The 26,433-nt window shown below is 42.5% G+C and overlaps 1 protein-coding gene across 1 annotated transcript in view; it reads right to left on the bottom strand.

Moving 5' to 3' along the window:
- CTNND2 (catenin delta 2) overlaps nucleotides 1-26,433 on the bottom strand; it is a 489,283-nt gene that overhangs the window by 69,886 nt on the left and 392,964 nt on the right. Inside the window, exons 12-14 of the mRNA XM_044442939.1 lie at nucleotides 17,856-17,973; nucleotides 10,816-11,001; nucleotides 2,235-2,408 (exon numbers count right to left, since the gene is read on the bottom strand). Coding sequence (XP_044298874.1) covers nucleotides 2,235-2,408; nucleotides 10,816-11,001; nucleotides 17,856-17,973 — 478 coding nt within the window. The remainder of the gene's footprint in view (nucleotides 1-2,234; nucleotides 2,409-10,815; nucleotides 11,002-17,855; nucleotides 17,974-26,433) is intronic.

The raw sequence follows: 26,433 nt of genomic DNA, 5'->3' as shown, positions 1-26,433 counted from the left end.
AGCGATTGCTTGAGGCATACTACATACTGTAGTAAACGAATTATTTCTTTTGCATCCAATTGCTGCTAAATTGTCAAAGACACGCATGGAAGTTGGATTAAATTCTCTGAGAGTCTTTATAGATAATGGAATTTGTGGGGCAGAACTACCAGGCACTGCTCTGAAGATTCGGAGTGCGTCATGATGTCCCCTTTCATTAGTAGCATTCCTTCTCAAAATAGTTATGGTAATTAAGGAGGAAAACACTGTAATACAACGTTATGGCTTGGTTTGGCACTGTTATTGCAAAGCACCCTTGCCAAGCTTTATTTTCCAGCAAAATTAAGTCTAATTTGACCTAAGGGGCCAGCTTTCCACGGTGTGGGAAACAAAAAGGTCCCACAGCCAGAGAGTCACACCAGCTTCAGGAGGGGCTCCTCTGATAGAAGGGGTGCTTAACCACTCCTCCACTGACAAGATGGAGAAGGCACCCCAGGAAATTTCCTTCTCAGGCCGCACCCTCAATTTCTGAGGTCCCAGATACGTGCTTACATCACAAGTGGGTTGTTCACAGGAAGAACAAGAGGCTGCCTGAAAGTATCCTCCCACCTTTGCCGGAGTGACAAAGGCAAATCAAACACAGATCTTAGGGATGCAGATGATCTGAACGAGCCAGCTGTTTTTCCTAAGTGCAAAGGCACATCAGTTTGCCTTGAAACACTTCGCTCCTAATTATGCTCAAGCAGCTGATCACTGGTTCTCTATTGCAGAACTCTCTTTCTCAGTAACGTGAAACGGGCTCCTTCGGCCACCATTCCCGGCCTTATTTATATATTTATATCCTGTTCTTCCTGTAGACGGCTCAGAGTGGTTATCATGGAGTCCCCTCTGTTCTCCTGGAAGTGCTGCACTTGCTGTAGCATCTGGTTCCATCCCCCAGGTAGACAGCTCCCTACTTTACCTAAATGCAGAGAAACTTGGCTTTGTACGAGAAAACGGCCCAGAGGCATGGCTGCGGCAGGCAGGCGATACTGCACGGTCCTGTAATCCTCTTCCGCAGGAAGACCCACCAAAGTCTGAGGCTGAGTATTTTCAGAAGTACTCCAAGATTAGTTTTGGTGAAGTGAGGCTGCATTAGCCAAGTCTGCTGTATGTTATGGGCACTTTCACTGACATGCTAAATCGCAAACTACTGCTAGTTGCTGCTGCAAGTGATTATTTCGAGAGTATTTCCTGATGTCGTATAAAGCTCTATTTGAAGTCAGATTTTTGCATACAAGTATCTTTTTACATTATAGAAAGACAGTGCCCTTGATAAGTAGCAAACTAAATGTCAGTGCTTAAGCAAGGGATATACTAGGGGGATTAGGCACATTCCTTTCTGCTGGATACAGTCTCCTTCAGGGTCAAATGCATTTGAGGCAAACTGACAGGACAGAATGAAGAAGCTTAGAGAGACACTGCTTATTCTACACAAGTTTTCTAGGTAAGCAGATTATTTCATTCAGTGCTCAGCTGTACCAATTTTGTTTGCTGACCTCCCATTTCAAAGAGTGATTGTTTGGTCAAACATGCTTACCTTGGACATGACAAACCATGCATCTTATTGATATATGGGCTATTTTTAGCAAGCTCTGGCAGGATAAATCACACGTTCTACTGCCTGGTCCATATAGATTACTACGCTGAATTAACAGCTTCATAGCATAAATAAAGCACACTGGCACAATACAGAAACAAATGTATTAAATCACATCGGTGTTACACCACCTCAGCCCATGCATCTTGGGGTGGAACTAATTACGTTCAAAGGAAGGATTTTCTCCAGAATCAATCCTTGTCTCACAGAAAGTCAATGGTGCGACTTTGGTTCATTCCCAAGCCCCATAAAAAAATATTATCCTATGTTTTTTCACTGAAGTTTGCCCTCTGCTGAAGCAAGAATGTTAATTAGTGGTCAGTGCAACTAAATAGCCTTCAAGGAGGCTGCTTTGTTTAACTCGAGCAAGCGATGGAGACAGCCAGGACATTACGACTGTGACTTTTAACACTTAACATAAAGGTATAGAATCCAGATAGGAAAATCTTACAGCCAACATGTTTGCTAGTAACTTAACAACTAGCGCTCCCTTTTCATTGTGCACAGCTGCAATTATTCCTACTGGACTGCTGTGTGTGATGTTTGCATAAGCTGGCTCAACACACCTGTGGCAGGTTTCCTAAGGAGTGGTCAAGTGGAGACAGAGCTTTCATACCTTCCAGCTACCTGCGGCCAGATTCTGCAGGGCACCTGCTGCCCCTTCCAGCGTATCTGGGTTCGAGCACTCAGAGAGAAGCGTGAGGTAGGGTTTGACTATGGATGGATGCCACAGCATCTGGATTCCTTTTGGTGGTTCTGCACAGTCGGGGAGGGGACCTACTCCATCCCACTAGAAAGAGAACAGAAAAAGTGCATGTCACAAAATGTAGCAGAAAGAAAGAGAAGCATGTTAAACAAAATGTACTGTCAGGTGCACTGAAACCACATTGATCTTTAACAAATACTCTGCAAGACTGAAAGGCATAAATGTCTGTTCTAAGCATCACACGATCTTCTATCTGTCTTTCCATGCTACTCTGACCAAAAACCTATCAGCTTTTTGGTCCATTAATATGGTAGCAATTTAGAGGTGAATACCAAAGTGAAGCTATTTCTTTACCATGCTCACTGCCCCTAAATGTACCTGACATACCAAGGCATTTTTCTCCACCTGCACTCATGCCTTCTTCTGTTTGGCTTCCATCGCTCTCCGCTCTGGGGTGCACCACTGCTGAGAAGGTCCTCAAGAGCGACCGAGCCAACGGCCTGGGTCATCCCAGTCCTGGAGAGGCCAGCCGGGGATTTGACAGACATGTCAGATGTGCCAGCTGGAAAAGCCCCAGGGGCCCTCTGGAAACCATCCAGATCCATGAGGGTGGATGACCTTCACTGGTGCCCTGCCCATGCCTACCTGCAACAGGAACTTTAGGTTGTGCCATGAAGCAGGTGTTGGGCTAATGACTGGATGGGGCAGTCTCAAGGTTGTCATGGAATCCATGAAGCCCCGAACTGCCCCAGATAGGCAGGTGCTCTCAGGATGGCTGTTTACATCCTGTGCCCGTGGGACCAAAGCACTGCAGCCAAGACCCTCACTGTCAGCTCAGGTTGGTATGCCAGCAGAATCCCTAACCTGCCTCACTTGCCCAGCACAAGATGCAAACATTCCAGGACCGCATTCAGATGGACAAGGAGCGTGGCAGGAAAGAGAGAAATTCCACTGGCCGTGCCACGTCCCTCTCCCCCCATGCGCGCCAGCTAGTCCATCCTGATGCTCAACCAAGCATCTTCCTGGGTGTCATGGGAAGAGGCTCACTCTTCCCTGTTTACCTGTCTAGGTCTTGGGCACGCAGGCCAGACTGGCCACCGCATCCATTATGGATGGGGAAGATCTTGCTTCATGCTGGTGCCGCAATTAAAGGAAGCATCAGGAAAGCTGAGGGCAGCTGACAGGACAACCACCAAGCCTGCAGTTTTGAGGAAGAGCAGAAGATGGCATGGCCAGTAGCTACTTGGGCTGCACTGGCCTCCCAGTGCCCTGTCTCCTTTTCCTTGCCACCCCACTGACAAGTCCACAACAGACTCCTCTACTTGGCCCCATATTTCCCCTCCAAGGCATATCCTCAGGCCTTAGGGTGCCCATGGGAAAATGGAGAGAAGCTGGCTTGAGTTCCTTGAAAAAGGAAGAAAGGTGAGCTATGAAACAACACCACCACAAGCAGCACCAACAACAGAGAGCTATATGGGAACTATACTAGACAGAAAGATCAGAGCGATGCTCCTTGCCTTTGCATCCTGCTAAAGTGGCTCCCTAAAGGTGGTGGGACTTATTATCCTGCTGCTCAGGTGAGCAAATAAAGGCCTCCCCAGAGGGAGCACAGCTGGTCACATTCCCCATCAGTCCTGGGGGCAGTTCCTCTGAGAATGCAGGGCCCAGTCCCCTATGAAAAACCGGGTTGGGGGGGGCGGGATTTTTAGCAGACTGCAGGTTTCCAGCTTGCCCCCTTCTCTGGAGGGTAGCCCAGGCACTAGCAGGGTTCTGACAGGCCTTGGCTTGTATCTTTTGTACAATAAAAGACAGAGTAATCTTCAAGAGGAACGTCAAATTTATCATCCTGTGTGATCCCAATTCTCTGAAAACTGACGCCACCTCTTTTGTTATCTGACCGAAGATAGAAGTAAGACAATTCAATTAGGCAAGTGAAATGTCTTGAATATTGTTTGACGTCTTGAATGTAACTGGAATAAACAGTAAGATAATGAGCTACTGAGTCTCCTACATGCAACAGGATCTGAGCACAGCCTTCCGTCTTTGGGAAGGGAGCAGGGGAAGCACAGGTGGGAGGAAAGGGAAATGACGTGCGAGCAAGGAACTGCATCCTCCTATAGTTTCCAAGAAATGAAACCAGACTGAAGTCTAGCTCTAACATTTCCAAACCAAATATATCCACCGTTTAAGAGAAAATGTATTGGAACTTTTGTGACATTATTAAGAAAATGTACTTCTGTACAAAAAGAAAAGTGCAACATTATACAGCATTAAAGTAAATTTCTTCCAATGGCTGTAGTCTCAAGGTTCAAGTTTGCAGTCTGAGCTACATGTTATTTATTCTTTTATTATTAAGTTTCTTCCCTTCCCATTAGCCAGGATAACTCTCTGCTCAGCTATAAAGGAATCGGTCATAAAGGAAGTCTAAAAGTGCTGGGGCAAAGAATTACAGGAAAAGTGACTGTATAACTGTAATCTATACGACTGATCAATACAGCCTGTTTGAACTGGCAAAAGGATCCTGGGAGAAAACATGAAGGGTGTATTTCATTTCTTTTTAACCTTATGCTAAGGAGACAGAAACGCAAACTCTCCTTGGCTCAGCTAGGAAACAAGAGAAATAAAAAGAAAAGCAGAAACAGAGAAGAACTGGGTGCGGGGAGCATTGGAAAACATTAATATATAATTTAAGCAGAGTGGGCTATTGAGAATTAATCTGCATTTCTAAAGGCTGCTTCATACAGGCATGCGTGTCATAGCAAGTCAATGTTTGGAGATTCACAATTGAATGTGTAAGCTAAATCGACAGGAAACATGAAAATTCAGGCTACAGTGTTTGGCCTTGTGATAGTTCATCTGGTTTTTAATGTTTTATTCTGCTGAGATGCTTAAGTTGTTTTTATTCCACTTTATATTCAATTGTTGTCGCAGTTTGCAAACTGCACTGAGGGCTTCCCTTGGAAAGGCAATGCAGAAGTCTTAAAAAATAGAAATGAATGAAGAACCATTTGATACATGCAAGTCACCACCTAATTCAGCAGTCATCAACTGATAGTTGTGCACTTGGGCATCAACCCTAGAATATCTGCATGCTCTCTTTGATTTAAGCCAGTGAGTTTGTTGGTCCATCTGTATATCTTGAAGTTTTGCCAGCACTGATACCACCTGTGTTCTTTTATTTCCAGCTTTCCGCCCAGCGTATCTTCAAAGAATCTCATTCCAATTAAATTGAAAGACATGAAGAAAATATACTTTATCAGGAAATTAACTACAAACTTTCTAAGGAAACTACTGATTACTGCATTCACCTTGTAGCTCACATGAAACTTCCACTATGCCACACAGAAGAGAGGGGCAGAAAAGGATGCTCACTGTGGGTAAGAAGGGCGAACTGGGAAAGAATGTGAAGCAAGCTGAATCCGGCAGTCAATTAAAACAACTAATTGACTCTTGGCTGGGGCTTACAAAGTGGAAAGCACACCAGAAAAGCTGGTGCATGAAAATTATCCCATTAATACAAGAAGGAGTGTGTTCATTGTTCTCCAATCTCAGAGATACTAACTGATTTTGACCACAGATATATTTCAAACAAAATCTTCTATTTGGTCAGTAACAAAGAATTTTTTTACTCCACTGCTTCCATCCATCGTAACATGCAATTTTGAATATATTAATTTTATATCCAGTTAGTAGTTAAAGTCCTACCTCTATTCAAACACGATCTCTGCTTCCGACACACTTCTGTTTCACAGACTGCGTGCCTGGCGGGAAACAGGATCGCCTCCGTCCCCATGATGTGCCTGCTGTACTCCTGGCTCTGTGTCTGCATCAAAAATCCTGCCTGGACCACCACAGCACAGACAGAGGAGGGCAACCTGCAGGCTGTGTGCACCTCCCGGGCCTTCTCGGTCATCCTGCCATGCCCCGATGTGCCAGCACGGCGGCGCCTCCTTTTTAAAGCGCAAACTGGCTTCCCCACTTTTCACAATGCTATGCTGCCAAATCTCAGAGGCACAGAGGGTGTGGGGATGGGACGGGGCATGCCCCCCACCCCTGGGGCATTCCTGAGGCTGCCCAGCTCTTGTGCAGAACATACTGACCCATCCCCGAACCCAGAAGCCTCGCATTAGTTCTGCATGTGTGCTTCGGAAGTATTTGGAGGCATTTTTTGGAGTATTTGGGCTGCTGTTAATGAAGCTCAGATTAGGGACAAATAACAGAGGGAGTTTTCTCCTATTTCCTGACATACATGATGATAAAGCCATACACACACTGTTTTTCCATCTGCGAGTCTCAGCCTATAAAATGTGGGAATTCTTTTCCTAAGCAATTTGAACCTTATCCTCTCATGCATTCAGATTTACAGCCTATCTCGCCCGTTTGCTTAAGCATGATTTCCCTGTCTATCGGCAGTGAAATGTTGCTGTTATAGCTTGTGATTCATGATGGGAGATAAAAAGAAGGTCATAGTGATTTCAGGAGGTTCACCCAGAAGGAAAATACTTTTTTGGATCTGATTCAGCTCACACATATATTCGGAAGAAATTGTAACACTAAACTTGGAGAAAATCAGAGGATCCAGAGAAAGACATCCACTGGGTTTGATAAACAGAACATGTGCATGAGATACATATGTACCTGAAAAAATTAAACAATCAAGGGTGAAATCCTATACATATATATCTAGGAAAAAGTCCTACAACTCCCAGGAAGATGAGAGTTGTAGGATTTTTTTTCCTGTCCAACTTGCATGATTTCCCCTTACAGAACAATAATGCCCTTGTGCATTATTAACAGGCACACTCAACTCTAGCATAAACAAGTCTCCTTTTTTCTTATATATTTTCAGTTGGACATTATTTCATGACAGACTGAGTTTTCCATAGGAATATAAATTATGAATCTTGGGTTATATGCATGTCAAGGCCATGCATGACCCAAATGAAGGTTCTCAGGATACATTTAAAGCTACTTTACCAAACCAAAGGTTTTAAATTATTGATTGTATTTTTATGTTTATTTTGGATGTTGTGAGCCGCCCTGAGGCTTTGTTGTAATGGGGGCGGCATAGAAATGTTAAATAAACAAACAAACAAACAAACCAGTATCCTGCCCCATAAGGTCAAACAGATATATAGCCGGTCACATGCATTGCTGCGTAGAATGGCGCCATTTTGTTTTTTCAAGTGCAGTTGATGAGATAGTGAGCCTGGACTGTAGACCCAGTCCAAGAATTCACAGGATAGAGTTTTCCTCCACAAAACTCATATTTAAAATATCAGTATATTTGAGTGAAAACTCATCTCATTTTTTGGGAGGGGGTATTTTAAAATGCACCTTGAGACTGAAGTGGCTTTATCCACATGCGCTGTTTGTGAGAATTAGGCCTTTGATAGAGGGGTCTTCCTTGCATTTTTACAGAGCCAAAGATAAAACCTTGTTTTTTTCAGTTATACATTTGAAATTGTTAACAACTCTTTTATTGTCTCATAGGAAATTAACAGCTTTAAAATTGTTTTTTAAAATATTTTGAAAATAAATAGTTTTCAATAAAAATAATTAATTGCTCCAGTCCAGAGCATAAACACCAATGGGCAGTGCATGTGAACGGACTATGAGTATCAACCTTTCTATTTTTAGGGGCTCTGTTGGTAGCAAGATGGATGTCCTTCCTTCTGTTTTTCTTTGTCCAAACTAAATAACAGATCCTGCCACCTTCAGAAGAGCCTCTGAAGAGTTTTCTGGCACACACATATTCTGAGTGAATGGACATGATCCAGAAAGGGGAGGAAACACGGTTGGACATGAGCCTCCCCTTCTGATGTAGTGGCCTGTCTTATTTAAGCCATGGTGGGCCATGGTGTGTGCCAGTGGCCATTTTGAATTTTCAACCATGGCGGAAGGTTGCTTTGGTTTGCTGTGTCTCTGAATCTGGGAAGCAGGGGTTGTCTGAGGGTTATACAACTGCCATGAAACTTGGAGCTTAATATTCAAAATGTCCACCATCATGCGAACCAGTCCATGGTCCACTTGCGTTGTGATTTCTTCAGTCTTTTATCAGGCCCTTAACTTCTGTTTTCTTCATTTCTTCTAAATTGACATCAGCATCCTGTAAGCTCACTTGTTCTTACTGGGCAGTTCTGAGAGTTTTAAAAATAGAAATTTATTTTCTTTCCTAAACATATATGCTTTTGCAAAGGCTGGAGAATCTCCCAAATAAATAACTAAATAAATAAATACCACCTTATTTTGGGTCCACCTGTTGACAAGCTCTCACCCGCTTGCGCTAGCTAGCAGAGGACATTCTGTGGTGGAACTGGGAGCAACGTGTGAGCTTTCTGGCCTTGAAGTGGGCAAGCCGAAGAGCAACAGGACTGGTGAATGGCAGCTGTTGTTCAATTATTTCAGTGCTCCCCAGAACAGTGCCCACACAAGCAAGAACTAGCACAGACAAGAAAACACCAGCATACATCTTTTTTTTTTTTACATGCTAGTTTTCTACTGTTTTTAAAACAGTGCATGCTGCTTTTCAGGGAAAACTCACATTGGTGGCTTTGCACGTGCAGAAAATATATTCTTTTTGGTTGGGGAGCTCTGAAAAACTCTGCCAGCAGAATTAAATGCTATGGGACAGCAAAAATATATATCTCATGGGGCTTCTGGCAAATGATTTATCTGTTGGCTAAACCTCACTTCTAGCCAAAAGCAACTAATAAGCAAAGGTGACTGGTATTGTGTTTCTGAAGGGCCTTCTCCTTCAAGGTGGTCATTGTTTTGACTCTGCAGACTCCAGTGAGGCATCAATAGTGGATAAAATGAGAGACCATATAAAAATTATGACTACATGGTTCAGGTTGGCTAAGCTAAATTGATATTGTGTACTTGTGGAATACAGATAGAACCTATTTTCCTGTGAGAATAACTATATTTTAATCTAATACTGATTCAAAGAGTATGTATGAAATCTCTCAGACAGAATAGCCCTGACACATTTCCCTCAAAGAATCAAGAAAACATGCTATAATGCTTCTTTAGGAGCTATTAAAAAGGTAAAAAAGATAAAGGTTTCCCCTTGACATTAAAGTCCAGTCATGTCTGACTCCAGGGGGTGGTACTCATCTCCGTTTCCTAGCCGAGGGAGCCAGCGTTTGTCTGCAGACAGTCTCCGTGGTCATGTGGCCAGCATGACTAAACACCAAAGTGCACGGAACACTGTTACCTGCCCACCGAAGTGGTACCTTTTTATCTAGGAACGGACAAGTGTGACTTAAAAATTTTGGGTTAAACTGTGTTTTCCAAGCCTTTTCAGTTAATGTGGGCCATGCAACAGACCTAGGACCTTTTCTCTTTTAAGCATCCTCAAAGGATGTTGGTGTTCTGTGAATTTACACCAAGATCATTGAAGAATCAGTACACCAAAGGTTTTCTGAAACTGGGCATGAAGCGAGCTCAGTTTCTGTAGGCCACAGTGAACAGGGGAAAATGTTACAAATAACCTTGACACTCAGAGTCAGTCAACAGAACTTAAACAACACTGCAAAATAAAAAGTAAGTCTTAACCTTGTTAACATAGAAAGGGAATAGAGACGGCATACAATCCTGCACTCCGTTATGAATTACAAGTGCCACTGAAATTGACTGAGCGGCATCTGTTTAGGTGTCTTCAGGCCTCCAGAGAAACCATCAGTTCATCTGAGAATACCTAAATTTCCTTCGGCTTCATTGCATGGGGGGAAAAAGATGTTGAAGTGAGTTGAAAATGAGTTGGCAGCCCCTGGAAAGGATGGAGTGCTAGATGCAACCTGTTTTTTTCTGGCTGTTCAGCAGTGTTTTCCTTAGAACCAGGCGCAGTCTGAGTCTCCCCAGACCCTTGGCTTATCTCAGGGCATGTTGGTGTTGGCATTCCAGCCAAGAGTCTTGCACCTGCCTCTTCTCCCAGTTCAGATTCAGACTCTGAGGCACTGTTTCGGAATGCTGAATTTGGCAAGCCCCGGTCCTTACAGCAACAGTGTGGTGAGGGTGAGAGTAGGCAAAAGAACCCTTCAAGCATTTTAGAGTCATCATAAGAAGCTGGGATTGTTCTTAATGGAAAGCAGAGAAGATCCCTGAATTGCTATTGCAAGACTGCAGAATTTGGTTTTGGCTGAGTGAATTAGCACTGATGTGGACTACCGCAAGGAGTAGTGGAGGTGAGAACAACGCGATGGCAGTGGTGGCGATAATTAATGCTTCCTGATGGCTTTTCAAGACAGGAGCAATCCCAAGGCGCCATGCAACAGTAAAACGCACAACGAAAACCAATACCATCTTAAAGATTAATAAAAGACCAGTGGAAACAGCAATAAAATTAGCAGCAAATGGATCAGGGGAAGGCCAAAGCCACGTAGGATGCCTTCAGGGCCTTCTGAAAGGCTGGCCATGAACAAGGGGCCCAGTAGACCTGGCAACACCTTACTCGGAAGGTGTAGAATAAGGCGTGGAATTTCAGTACCTGATCTTGAGATTTCTTCTTCTTCTTCTTCTTGCCCCAGCATCCTGAACTTTCCGCGTCCTTTCCATTGGCATCACCACAGAGTAAGCCATCTAGTTCGTCCGTCCCCATCTGCTGTCCCTGAGACGTTTCTGCAGCGAGTCTGTATGAGAGGTTCCTTAAAATGCACACACAGTTTTCAACGGTCTAAAAAGGGGAGGGGAAAACAAATTACAAATCCCTTTAGGATTCATATATTCATCGGGAAAAGTCACCAGGCCTGAAACATTCCCATTTGGCATTCCTTCTGGCCTAATGCTTCCTACACTAGCCAATCACAATTTATATTTCCCAGACCGTTTTTTGTTCAAATTGCCAGCTCAGATATTCATCAAGGTGGCAGGACGGTGCTTACACAAGGGAAGGGCAGAACACCAAGCCTGCTTTAATCACGCTAAATTCTCCATGAACATGTGAATGCATGTTTCCAACCCATCTTCCCATAAACCACCCCTGATTAAGCATGTAGGATGCAGCAAGGTCTTATTTAACTGGACTGCTAAGGCTGAACAAATTTCAGGGAAAATCTGGTGTGAAAGAGGGCAGAACAAAGGCTAAAATGTGATAAATGGGATCTAGCTATGCAAGCAGTGCATTTGGCCAATTAAAAATTTAACAAAGAGGGGAAAGGCTACTTGCGGTATAGGCTGCTCTTGCACGAACCCTGCTGGGATTCATAATGAAGAAAACACCATGGAATGGCCAAGTGTCTTTAAGAGTATCATTAATCACGTAAGCTGCTTAGTTCAACTATCTCAGCTACCAGAGTTTTAAAATAATATGGGAAATAATAGATTTGCAATTTAGCCTGTCTCTAAGATTGACAAAAATATCACACAGTGCACATAAGACTCCCAGGGATGATATTTGCTCTTCGGCACAGAATCCATACTGAAACTGAGAAGTATACCTCAGAGACAATCTAACTGTTTGTTATAGAATGCACTGAGAGCAAAACAGTTGAACCGAGAGAACCACATTTACTTGGATCTTCCCAGTCATGCAAGACAAAACCCAACAGAGGTTCCTTTCATCCCTGCATGCTACCCCTCCCATCTTCGAATGACTACTTCTCCTCAGTCTTCTTTTCACTGCCTTACCAACCAACCTGGCCTCTTCCCTATTGTCTTTAAATGTGCCAATGTCTTTCCTAATCATGTCCAAGGTCTTTCCTACTAGCTGGTCCTCTCTCTCTCCATCCAGTTTATCATTCAAGGTTTCCACAGGGGGAAGCTCTTCCTCTGTTTTGCTTCTCTTCTCCGGGCTCTCTCAAGGAACCTCTGCCATCTTCTTTGTTTACATCCCATAACTTATGATACCACCCATAAACAGAAGAAATCAAACTCTGGCTCTGTACCCTAGGACACTGCCCTTCCATCACAGCCGGCATCTCCAAGTGTCTCTCTGACATTTCAGCCTGGATGCCTCATTTTTATACAAGCCCAGTGTGTCTAAGACGGACCTTCTTAGCTTTCCTCCCAACTCCTCATTCACCCTCCCTGTTCATTAATACATCACTGCCCACCTTGCAGATGAGGCTTAAAGTGGTTCTCTCTCTCCCTTGAGCCTGTATTCCATCTGTTGCCAAATCACATTGCTTCTCTTGTCATTACAAAAATGCAACACTTCCTGCATGTCTCCTCTCAGCAAACTGATTCAAGCTATGGCATCTCTCATGCGGACTACAGCAATCCTCCGTCTTTCAGGTCTTGATGGTTCACCTTCAACCACTCACATCCACCCAGCATTCTGTTGGCCAAATTGTTCACCTCTCTCATGGCTCTGACCAAGAGACCCCCTTCCTTAAATTCTATCCGCTCACACAACACACAATCATTTCATTCCTACTGTCAGACTCTTCAAACATCTTAGCAGCTCCTCCATCCTGTATCTCTTCGCTAATATACTGATTCCTTTGCTGATCCAGCGACATCACCGCCAACCATCCAAAGGTCTTTTGCTTCCTGAAAAAATGCTATTCTTTTTCCCTTACTCTGCCTTATGGAACTGCCTCCCAGAAAACCTCCACAATGCCACCTTGTGTTCTTCAAATCCCTCATCAAAGGGCCTTTTTTCCAGGAAGACTTTGGAACATCCCAATATTCTATTGAAATGAAGCTGAAGTACCGTAATTAAAATAATTGCACATTTTCCCCTGGGTAGCCTCTGCTTGCGTAACTCCTATGAAATATTGGTTTAGCTCAAAGGGGTGGGATGAAGAAAGAGAGGGGCTGTAAGAAATCTGAATCAGAGAGAGCAGGACACTGAAGATGCAGGAGCTGCCGTTGCCACTTAAACTTGGGGTCTTGGTCTAGGTGTAATTCCTACACGTTTGTGTTGGAGGGGTGAATTCACGTTTCGAATTCATGGATATGCACTTGCATTGGCATTTTATTCCAGGGTTTTGAAGATTCTGCATGTGGAGCTAACTCTTCCATGATGTGGATACTCAAACCAATTGAGAAAGATAGCTTGCAGTTTTTGGTTTGAATCTGAATTCAAAAGGACACTTGAACTTTTCAATTCTACAAGCAACTTCTGTTATCAATGCTGTTGCCAAGGTCTTGGGTGCACAAGTTGTAACATTTTTTATTGTTATAATTATGTTGCCTGTTACATAATTATGAATAAGAAAAGATTCATTTTGTGGAATTGTGTTTGCAATGTTCATTAACACATCTTCGGCTCCAGTTCTCTAGATTTGGGGCTAAACCAATAGCCCCACAGATCCCATAAATGTGACACTTTCTTCTTCCACAACAGAAGAATTCTTCTTTTCTTTCTCTTCCACAACAGTTTCTGTTTTTAAACAGTAAGCTCCTTGGGCAGGGACCTTTCGGATCTGTACTTTGTAAAGCGACTTGTACAGATAGCTCCATAGAAATTTTACATAAAAAGTTAACTGGATTAATACAGTATCCCACTGGGTATCCAAGATGTGCCTGATTCTTAGTACGACTCAGGAATGGCACTCTACTTCTTTGCATTGTTATCGCTTCCAGCAAAATATTCTAAATTGGGAGTCAAGCTGGGAAACTGAAATTGATGGTGCTTGCTAATAGCTTGGCCATGCAAACACATCCTATTTTGGCAAAACCTGAAAATACAAAGGAGTTAGTGTATCATCTGCCCCTAGAAGTTGAAAAATACCCTATAGCTTGATGATTCACTCAAAATCACACTTTCTCTGATTCAGTGAAGTGAAAAGCAGAGCCCCTTAAATGGGCAGCAGTGCGCAAAGCGTGGATTCTACTATGTATGAACAGAGGCTGCTCGCTGCTTTTGGGAAATCATCCACTGTTAAAATGTACTCAGGTGGAGCATTTTAGAAATGACGCGGAGCTCTGTACAGAATTTAAGTTGCAGTAAATATTGGACTGTGGCTATGGGTCCAGCAGTATATATGTTAAAAGATGCATTCCACTAAAGACCCAGCATATGGAGAAAACAAATAAATACGATGAGAGAACGATTTTATATCAGAGCAAAGTCAGCTGAAATTGTAACTGCTAAAAGGAGGTATTTACCCCCATCGTCCTGATACGTACTCAGAACAATGGTGGGCACAGTACAGGAAGTAATGTGACAATTTGGGAGCAGTTTCCTTGCAACCATGCAGATCTGAATTCAGGGTGGCAAATTTATTTATTTTATTTAAAGTTTATATATGCCATCCCAATACTAAAAGTCTCTGGGCAGCTTTATTTACCCGAGACAGCATGGAGCCGTATTCACGCAGAATCATGATGACAAGCCTCACCTTTGGCATAAGTAGGCCAGTGCATACTGTATCTTAGCAAAATGGCATCTGTTCACACTGGCTGCCTTCTGATATTTGGCCGCTGTTTCATAAACATGGCTTCTTAACTGTGGATCTGGACTGGATCATGACTTCTGGAACTGTGGATCACTCAGCACTTCCCTCTTCCACTTGCATGCAGCTTTTACACAGAGACTGCAATGGGTGTGCTAAGCCAGAGTCCCTCAGTTCCAGGGAACCCTGGTTTAATCAGGATAATAAGAAACCAAGAAAATAAACCGGATCTCTGTGCAGAAACTGGTACGTGCAAAGCAGGAGCGAGGGGCAAGGAAGACATATGCCCCTGGAGTGTTCAACCATGCATGCTTCATAACACATGTGTGGGAAGACTCTATACCTTGATGTTTCACATAACATCACTTTTAAGGAAAAAAAGGTGTAGAGGCACCTCTGGCTTAACATAAGCTAACAGAATTATGTGGAAAGCAAGGTATACTAAGCAGCAATAATTATGCGCTGGGGTGTTGATATGACTCTTTGGTATGTCAGCTGAATATAGTCTATATATGGGCTTTTAAAAGCTGAAGAAACTTTTCATTTTGAGACAAAAGAGCATAATTACGATGTCATGATGTTATGGCTGAAACCTGTTTATGACAAAGGAAATATAAATGCTTGAAATTCATGTTAAAGTAGAAGCATGGAATTAAGGTGAGCAAAACAAGTTCAGAAAAATATTCTCTTGTTTTGGAGCCAGTGTGGTGTAGTGGTTAAATGCACAAGACAATCTGGGTTAGTCATGGAGCCAGCTGGGTGACCTGGGGCCAGTTGCAAACTCTTAGCCCAACCTACCTCACAGGGTTGTTGTTGTGGGGATAAGATAGTGAGCAGCAGGAGAATGGTGCAAGCTGCTCTGAGTTCATAAGAAGAAAGCAGGATATAAATCTAATATATAAATAACTTCTAAGCCGTGTAAAGTACTGTTTTGGTTGTCTCATTTGAATAGCAGGAACTGGAAATCTAGTTTACTTTAAAGCTTTAAGTAGCATGACAATCCTGCAAATGTTGAAAGGAATATTTCTAAGAACAAATGCCTCTTGGAAGGAGATTCAGAAATATCTGGATTTTCCCCTCTCCTGGTGTCATGTAAGGAAATAGCGTGGATTTTATTGATCAAAACAACTTCAGAGGGCCCAATTCTCAAGGATTTCAATGCTTCAGGAAGCTTTGATACACAGCCATTGATTCAGCTTTTATGCAACTAATCAAGTTAAAAACGCCCCCACTTTCTTCACTGCTGGAAACAGCAGGGAGCAGAAGCATTGCTTGATGGAGGCAGAAACAGCTTTGCATGAACTGTATTCTTGACAGCAGTGATAATCTGGACGATCAGACTGTTTTACTGCCTGCTAATTGATGGCGGACTATTTTGCAGCATACTGTAATCTGCAACCACATCAGCTGGAGGGCGATGCATCAGCTGGAGTTCGCAGAACAAAGAATCCTCTCTGCCGGATGCCCTTTTCCCGTCATTGCTTGCATGCACACAAGGCAGTTCTGCTTTTCTCAGCAAAATGAAAAGTTCTAGGTGCTAAGAAGCCGCTCGTCTCACAAATGGGAGCTGTAAGATCTCCCGCAAGGGATGCACGTCATGACCGGTGTTGTGCTTCCTTCACTCTTACCCAGGGTCTTGATGGGTCTAGCATTGGCTGCCTTGGTTCAGAAAAGCAAAACTGAACATGCATAAGTACTTCAGACACACATTACATATAGATAATCTGAGATCTAAAAGGGTTCATTTCTCTCAATGGCAGACTCCTCTCTTTTTGCTAAATGATGACGTTTGGAATTGAATAGCTGAGCTCATGCCTTAAGGCCTATCATCGCTGCGGAAGGCAGATGGATCTGTGTGAGGTCTCTCGTCCACCGTTCAAGCACTCAGTGTAGCACAGAAACGGGATGCGATCTACCCGATACTGGGTAACTGTCAGCCCTCACCATTAGGCAGGGTGGGGTGGGGTGAGGTGTAGGGCCAGGTGGGGATTTGGAGTTCAAGGATTACTTATACAAGCGTAGGATAAGATTTTGTGCCATTCATGGGCCAGTGGGGAAGGGGATTGAACAGTGTGTTCAGAGTTACCCTGCCAAGAGAGTTAAGTTATGGTTTTATTTCTCCAGCACGAATCCAAGTTAAAATTACATTTAATAATGAAACTGTATCAGCGTTTGATACTATGCTACCAGAGTTTGATAGGTGGAGAACTGTGTGGTCCTGGAGTGGGACGGGGCTGCGGGGGGGGGGGGGGGGGGCACAAATGAATGAATATCTTGCTGCTGTCTTCATTGCTTCTTGTCTGGCAAACATTTATTTATTTAAAACTTTTCTACCCCGTCCACCACTAACGTCTTGGGATGGCAACAGTAACTGCCCAGAGAATTTTGGCTGTGGGGTGGTATAGAAATAAATCTATACATACATACATAAATTGGCATGTGAACAAATATGTATAGTTTCCAACAAAATTGTTTGGTGGTTTGAAAAAATGGGGAGGGGAGATTATTATTAGAGTTATATACAGTCCTTCCTCCAAGAGATGGCTACTTCTCCTTCCCACTATTTTGTCCTTCAATAACCCTGTGAGGTAGGTGTGGTTGACAGAGAGTGGGAGCAAGAGAGAGAACAACTGGCTAAGGCAGTCAGCTCCTCTCACCACTTGACCATGGCGGCTGGGGCTGATGAGCTGAAGCCCAAAACATCTGGAGGGAGCCAGGCTGGGAAGTCTGGCCTGAGTTCACCCCATGGATAGGTGGGGAACTGCACCAGTGCTTTTTGACACCATAAACGCGGCATCACACTGGGTCTGAAATATGTTTGGAGCAATTAATCAACTTAGAACTGATTAGCACACATGGCTAGGAAATCTTCTGAAGCCAAGTAGAAAGTGTCAAACTCTTTAACGCTCTTCTGTTCTGGTTATACATTGTGTCTGAAAAATATAAGGCAAATGTAATTTTTGACATTTATCACATATATCCCGGAAACCATCTGCCACTAGAGTATGAAGGGAATCAGAAAGAATGGGAGACTTACACAGCAAACAAACATATAGTACAGTCTTTTGTTTAAAAAAAGATCTTAAAACTTAACTTTTACCATTATATAACCTCAAGGATGTTTGGTGTCCCTCCACACTGCCTTGTGCCTTACAATTCTTTTTCTGTAAAGATTAAGATGACAAACCTTGCTATCAATTTCACTGCTTCCTAGAGCAGACTGAATCACATACAGCAATGCATCAGTAAGTCCATCACACTCTCTCATTCTTCTGCGGGCTTCTTCTCCAGCCGAGCTGACATTCCTACAAGAAAACAAACATGGTCATTGTCTCTCCTGTTCTGCTCTTCGGTTCCGACAATATTCTACAGTCTTAAAAATAGTTCCTTGTCTGCAAGTGCTTTATGTGACCAACTCTCTTCCAGTAAGATATTTTCAAAAGGATAAAGTAGGACTGAGAAAAACAGGATCTCAAAATGATAGTTTTAAAAATGATTTAATATGTGGTGTAGTTTGGGGAAGGCTGATAACCCACATCTCTTTAAAACGAAGTGTATTTAAACATTAAAAAATACTTCTGCAATTCTTATGTTAAAGGCTTTTACTTTCTCATGTAAAGTACAGTGTAGAATGTATTTAAAAATATTTGTGATAGCTACCTTGCAGTTTCTCATTTTACAAGACAACTGCAGCTTCTCAGTAGCATTGGAAACAATTATTCAGCTGAAAGTGCTTTTGCATTAAAAATTCCCAGATGTCATCTTATTTTCTTGAAATGAATTAAGAAAACATACTTGGTCACTACCTAATATTGACTTTGCTTTATGTGGCAGTATAATTTTGATTAATAGAACTCGGGCTAAAAATATAACTTTACAATCTAAAATAGTCAAGCACAGGGAAATATGGAGAGTACAAACTGGCATTAAGTGACAACCAAGAAAATGAATTAAATACACATGCTAAAGTTATCCTTGCAGATATTCCAAATCTACTGCATAAATAAATTAGTAAAAGAACACTAATAGGAACAGGATGCTGAAGAATCCTCTGTACTACCGAGACTTTCAAAAGCATCAACAAATAATATTGACTTGTCAAGCATCTGGGACTTCATGAATGCAAGATGTAAGACTAAAAAATTCCTATATTGAATGGATCGGTATTGCTTTTCCCGACATGAGATCAGCAAAGATATCATACATTTAGAACTTAAAGCTATTGAATTCCCTAAAAAGTATGAAGTATCTCTACAAACTACTATGAATTTGAATATGGTTCTGTGCTCGTGAGATTTCAAGTCAAATGGCCCAGAAAACTGGTTCTCTCTCTGCTCATTCATTCAGCTATCCTTCCCATCCTGAAAACACCCTGCAGTCACCTTACCTGGTCAAGGACCTTGCAGGTGGCCAGCTAAAAGTGCTGCCTTTAATTCTTTTTTTTGTGATTTGCAAGTCAATCAAATCGCAACATCTGAGTTTCGTTCTGGCCAAATAGGACAGACCTTTGGATCTTAGTCTATTGTAATGCCAAGCACTCAAGCAGGGCTTAATTATACAACCAGAGTAAAATATTGTAATATTAATACTAATAGATGAGAAAGATCATTTGGCTTTTCTTAGGATCTAAGACACAGGTGGTCCAGATGTTTTGCACCACAGCACAAATAAACTCTAGCCAGTCTTGGAGTGGTCAAAGTTGGTGGCTCTGGCAGTCCAAAATATCCGGAGTCTCGGGGTGACCACCCGATTTAGCTGCTCCCTCCCATGAATGACTGATCCCACAGATCTCCCTGCAGCTGCAGCAAATAAAAGGCATATTCAGAAGTGGAATTCGGAGGTGGGCTGGGAAATGGAGGTGGAAATAAGAATAGACCTGCATCTGTCCCAGAGGACTCAATGCCACAAGTGGCCAAAGTGCTGTATCTCCGCTTCCTCTGCTTCTTTTTAGACATGCGACACTCAGGCTGCGCACAAGGTGGATGATGAGTCCCCATTAGGGAAAGGGTGGGGAAAGGAAAGAGAAGACCCCCTTCACCGCTTTCCTCACCTCAGAGGGCTGCAGTTGCCTAAACGCTTTTCCAAAGCAGAATTTTCCGAATACTGAGGATTGCGGAGAGAATGCCTTTCCTCAGGGGAAAACATCCAAAAGAGTGGGACTAGGACCAAGAGCTCAGGCGTTCAGTGAAGACGCGGGAGACACACTTGTGAGAATGACATGTCACTCCGGCAAGAGCTGGGCATTAATTAACTAAGGTGCACCACAAAACAAGTAAGCGCACGTCAGTTTAAGGAAAAAAACGTACCGAACATGAGTAGGACTCATTGGAAATTGCAGAAAAAAGCGTGGAAATGCAGTAGGATGACATTAAAGCTGTTATAATGAGAACTTACATGGATAAAAACATGTATCCACTGCACCCTTCTATAATCGGTACAAAAAAGATAACACTGACCTGTTTTCTGGCACCAATTCTTTATGCCAGGTTTTCCTTTTTTTTTTTTTTTTTAAGGACAGTCTTTTAAATAGCTAAGCAGGCTTGTGCAATGTAGCTTTAAAGACTGTGCTTTCTTGTCACAACACTCATTCAGTTCTTCATTCAATGTCACCTGGCATCAAAGTCACCTCACAGCTGAAAGATGGTGCTGGATTTTAGCGCTAGGCAAGCAATCCATTTCCGTCATTAAACCAAAGTAACAAATGAGCACGTCCAAATATTCCAATCCATGAATGCCAGGAGTTAAGTTTTCACCTAGTGTATTGCAAACTCTTGAGGATCTGTCATATGCAAATGAAGTGTGAAACACAGAAGCACCTCAAGGAATGGACTAAACTGGAAAATAGGTGTTTGGAAGCCACCCAGATTGCTAGGTATCCAACAAATGCCAGTGGTTTTTAATTACTGGAGCAAAAGTCTCATATTTCCTTATTCCTTCAAAGACTACCAGGTCTCCTAAGAACAAATGATGCCTAATTAAGCCATTGGCACAGAATGGAGAAATCCGTGAAGTGGTCTAAAAAAAGGACAGTCTTTCTCCAGATACATTTATGCCTCGATTTTCTGCTTTCAACTTCTCACCTTCCCTTTTCTCCTGGCCAACAAGGGCAAGAACATTGAAGCAACTTATGGGCATAGAACACATGGTTTAAAAATTTGCACAACTAAGCACGATGCTGCTTTTAATATCAATGCAGTCTGATGCAGTAAAATAATGCATGTATTTTATCTGTGCTAAGGTTCTAGAGGTACTGGATGGGTTCCACCTACACCAACCCTCCTCCTTGTATATACAGAGTCTGTTTCACCACAGCATTCCTCACTGCAGGCAGCTTTGGAGGAACAACAGAGATACAACAAGCCAAGAGGTGCCATGAACAGTGTGGTGTAGTGGTTAAGAGCATGGGACTGGGACTCAGGCGATCTGGGTTCTAGTCCCCGCTCAGCCATGGAGCCAGCTGGGTGACTTTGGGCCAGTCACAGACTCTCAGCCCAACCTACCTCACAGGGTTGTTGTGGGAATAAGATGGAGGAGGAGATGTAAGCTGCCTTGAGTCCTTTGTAGGAAAAAGGCAGGATATAAATTGATAAATAAATAAATAAAAAAATAAACAGGGAAGAGTGTGCACCTAGGCCAGACTGCTGAGCAATGTTTAGGGAAATCCTGAACTCACTAAAAAGACATAATTCCCTTTTCTGGCTAAGGGTACCAAAAACACAATGCCACTTGTTGGCAATGCAGAAATATCCACATAAATAAAAGGGGAAGTTCTACATATCGCTCAAGATCAGGAAAACCAAAGCACTGGGAATTTCTTATCTTTAAGGAAATAAAGATGAAAGCGTATGGGAATGAACCATGTATAGATATATTGTCAGCTTTAAGAAGACAATGCACACGAGAAACACATCCATATGACATATTTATTAATAGTGGCCATGATTCATCCAAATGAATTCATCCAAAAATAGCCCTTTTAAGCCTGATGTAAGTGCTGATTTTCTTCCATTAAAATAAGTCAGGCATAAAAATACCTCGGTTGAACTGTGCCCACAGATATTTGAAAATGTGGAAGTTTTTCTTCATCCTTTTTAAAATATAAAATGTCCAGTTTTGAAGAGAGAGGTTATCAGCCCCAGAAAAACAACGAAGTGTTAAGGAGCTGCATCAAAACTTTTCCCTGCCCAGAGTTGTCACTGAATTATTTTCAAAATACAACTTACAGCGGTTGACAGGCTCTGCCTTTGTAAAACTGTTATTAAGCACACTGGTGGATTTTTAGTCATCCATCCTCTTTTTCTAGTTATTTGACTGCTCTGTCAAGAAATAAACTTCATCAAATATGAGCTGAGTAAACATTAAACTGCCTTAATATTGATTAAATTCTCCGCTGAACCTTCTGAAAATGGCACAATTCAATGGTTGTGATTACTTTGCTTTGCAGTAATAACTTGGTTGTTTTAACATGTGCTATTCATGCCAAAATTCAGTTTATTAGCTAATACTGACACTTCAATCTTGTAAGTTGCAAGTACCATATATTTACATAAGCCAATTAAATAGCCTGTATTATTAAATGCTTTGACAGCTGATGAACTGGAAGAACGGCAATGTAGAGTTGAAGGATAATCAGGAAGCCTTTACTAATGTATGCAGCCCATAAATACATGCTCGACACTTTCTAACACTCCACATCAGCAAGGATGGGGAGAAAGACTGACGTAAAGATCAATTGCAGAGTTCCCTGGTGGTGTCACTCAAAATGCAGGTCTTCATCATGGAGGTCTGATTTCTGCAACCTGATTTAATATAGTCACATTGCTTGTTCATCTTCAAGCAGCCCTATCTGCACAAGTTGAAAAGGGAGCAGTAGTTATCTTAATCCTACAGAGTAGGATACAGAGTAAATCACAGCAACCAAATGCCGTCCGTTCAACCACTTGCACTTTCTGAAAAAAGCGACAAATGGGTAAGGTTATGTAGCCAGGTGTATGGGGAAGATGTCAGCAGTGATACAGATTCAGGATGGTCTCAGGTCCACTGAGCTCAAAGCAACCACTTGATGTTGTAACTCCCAGAAATTTTACCTCTGGATTTTCTCCCCAGCCCCACACAACTGCATATAGTTTGGAGGAAAGGAATGTTACCTTAACATTCTAGCCCCCCTGGAACCCAGAATTTTCCAGGAGGGAGTATTAGAAGGCTGGAGGGCTTGAATGAAGAAATCTACATTACAGTCCTATGCATAGCTATGCCCAACTGACTTCAGTGGTACAGACAAGTTTGTATATTTATTTATTTATTTATTTATGTATTTATTTATTTTTCGATTTATATCCTGCCTTTATCCTACAAAGGGCTCAAGGCAGCTTACATCATTCTCCTCCTCCATCTTCTCCCCACAACAACAACCCTCTGAGGTAGGCTGGGCTGAGAGTCTGTGATCCAATTGGCTCCATGGCTGAGCGGGGACTAGAACCCAGATCGTCTGAGTCCCAGTCCCTTGCTCTTAACCACTACACCACACTGCCTCTCCGGATGGTATCCTTAGATTCCAAATTATTCTTAGACCAGTAACTACCATACAGCCACATGGGATGACAGTTCTTTGACTTAATAGTATTACACTGAATTTATATCCTGACATTTTCCCTCTTGTATGGAACCCAGGCCATCTCACAAAGTTTACCTCCACTCTGTTTAATCCTGACAACAGTCCTGTAAGTTAGACTGAGAGGGAGCAACTGATCCAAAGTCACCCAGCGAACACTGTGGCTTAGTGGCGACTAGAACCCAGACCTCCCCGGTTCCCAGTCAGATGCTCCAGACCATGTTGCACAGGCCATCAAGATATACGAGGATATAAGATATTACTGTTGTTATGAAATAAGACATAGAGAAGAAGTAATTTTCACCATAGAGTTACTTAGGTTGCAATCTTAAACTCACTTACTAAGCAGTAAATCCCGTCAGAGCATTGACTAAACATTGTTTAGTGCACTGCCGGTAACGTATCTGAATCTTTACGGAAATGATTCCATAAATGTTGTTACCTGCCCCCAAAACTCTGGGCAAAAGCAGCAGCTAACTTTAAAGAGGAAGAGAGGATGCTGCACCAGACTCTGCACTTAACCCAGTGTTGTCCACACTGACTGGCAGTGGCTTTCCTGGGTTTCATGCAGGAGCCTTTCCCAGCCCCGCGTGGAGATGTTGGCACCGACTCTGGTAATCACAATGCAAATCACAATCACATTTTTCAGAAAGTGACTTTCCCCACTCACTTTCTAGCCAGAGCAGGGGCCTCCAAGCCGGATTAGCACCACAGGGAGAGGCAACCCTTTGCTGCCACCTCTCCACGGCTGCGGTTCCAATCCAGTGGGTGGTCCCGTGTCTGCCACTGGCATGGAGAAAAGAGCTCCCACTGGATCAAGCGGAAACGTTTGCCTCCTGTGTGCTCATAAATAGCAGACTTGGTTCTCCTGATCCAGATCAAAACAATAATCACAGACCCAAACAAGGACTCTCTAACACACACACTCAGACACACCACAGAGAAAGACATTGGAAGCGTTTTGATTAATAAAATATAATATGGCACCCTGTTGCTTGGTTCTAACTCTCAATTCAGCCCGCAGTTCTAAAAAGCAACGCAACGCAGAAGCAAAAGCCAGGCGAGGCGAGGCGAGGCGAGGCAACACAACACAGAAGCAAAGGCAAAAGCACTGATACATGGTGGACTTTGTTAAACACCCAAAAGCAAATAATTCAAATTAAATAACAACATCATGAAGTGCATCATGAATACCCTGCAGTAAAATAAAATCTGTCTCCCGCTTGATACAGGTTTGACAGATCGCTGGCAGTTTGTGCACATTTCAGGAGTCTACTGCATATTTGAAGAGGCTGAAGTACGTCCCCAGCACGTGACATGTAATCAAAACTTATTCTCATCCTTGGCCAAAGTTTTACTGGAAAGAGATACAATGAGAGCAGATTTGTCCTAGCTAGAAATAAAATAACAGAAAACACATTTACCACTAGACTAATACAAAATGACTAGAGCATCAGTTAAAATTATGACCAAGTACCTGACACAAGTACGTTTTAGAACTCTGCACATTTCTTTTAAAATAAAAACAGCCAAATAACAATTTCTTAATTACATGCTGTTAAGAGTACCAAGTGAAAGGCAGAAAATACTTCTATTTAACATATAATTCTACACAGAGTCACATCCCATGACATCTGGAAGACTATAACAGAATGGGAGAAAATCTTCCAAACCGAGAATTTGACAACACCAACGCGGAAGGAGGTTATAGTCAAGCCGGACTCAAGCAACATCGTGAACTCCAATTACAAAACTTTGCTTGAGGGCGTGGGGAGAGAGAGAGATTCGCAAATGTAGCAGACCTGTATGGCTCAGCTTGCACTCCTCTACTTGAGGACTTGGATGGTTAAGGGCTACCTGGGGAAAGCATTAGCAGCCTGTAGAGTTATTCTGTAAGGCCGAGACTGCACACATCCTTCAGGCCACCTCTGGGTGCTACTTATGCTGTCCTGAGTTTCCAGCTCGCAGTAAGACCTCCACTAACTGGACTGAACAAGTTCAACTAGGTGTTCGTGCGACTCTTTAGCCCTCTCCAAAAGTCTAGGCAGATAGTTCCCAGAAATCTCATAATTGGAGTCCTTGCTAAAGGCTTTGGGATATAAAACCAAGAAGGTAGAGAAGATGTCTTTTTTGTCTAATTCTGGTTTAGTTTAGCCCTTTTTTATGGTCTGCTTTGGACTGCCAGCTTTTCGAAGTCTTCTATGGAAGATGTGTGGTATTGTTATGTCAAGGTTAGTCAGCTCAGCCCTGTATTGTTTCCAAACAATTCTTCTGGTACTTTTGTGTATTATCCCCTTTCCTTTCCCTTCCTGCAAATAAACTTACCACTTATCATAGAGGAACGTGCCTGCTTTACTCCAACTGGCCTTGGTACCAAGTCCACAGTTCTCCTCTCAGTTATTGATGTTTCAGGTTAAGAGAGAGGCCCTTGTTTCCTCAACCTTCTGGCTGGACTAAAAGTAGTTTATTGTTATTTTAACATTATTAGAACAGCCGAGGGCAGCGTCAAAGCTGGGGCAGCATCAAAGGCCTCCAGGCAGGAGGGGAGGGAAAACAACATTATTTCCACTCCATTTATGGGAACAATTGTGCAGAAAAAGAAATGGCTGGGTTTCCAAACTCAGTAAATTACATCTTTTAATAGTAAGCATCAATAAGTATAGCATACTTGTTACTAGATGGATGAAGATACAATGAACTATGGAAAGTCTAGAAACTCTTATTGCCTGTCTTCACAATCTGAATACAGAATGGAAAATAAGGTGAATTTTATGCCTCCCCTGTTCAAGCTGTAGGCGCAATTTTCTTTTACGTTTTTATGCGTTTTTCTAATGTAGCAACATAATGAGATGAGCTGAGGTAATTCATTGAACAATACTCTGAACTTTGGCTTAGCTGCTTGAAAACAATTAAATTTAGCTAGGACTTCCGAATGGAAACGAGAGCAAGGTCCTCCTTTCAAGGTCTAAGATGAAAGGAGCGCCACATTTCCAGTGTAATTTCTGTGTGTTGCATTTCTGTCAAATCCAAATTAAAGATTTTTATAAGATTGCGCTAGTTCTCTGCAGGAAGGCAGTGTAACAAGTGCTACTCTGAAAACTGACTGCAGAACCTCACAAATATAATACCTGCAGGTGCTCACAATATAAATTTG

Source organism: Varanus komodoensis, unplaced genomic scaffold (assembly GCF_004798865.1).
Source record: "Varanus komodoensis strain SLA01 unplaced genomic scaffold, ASM479886v1 scaffold40, whole genome shotgun sequence".
Taxonomy (NCBI): Eukaryota; Metazoa; Chordata; class Lepidosauria; order Squamata; family Varanidae; genus Varanus; species Varanus komodoensis.
Note: the sequence above shows the minus strand (reverse complement) of the source record. Positions and strands in the feature narration are given on the sequence as shown.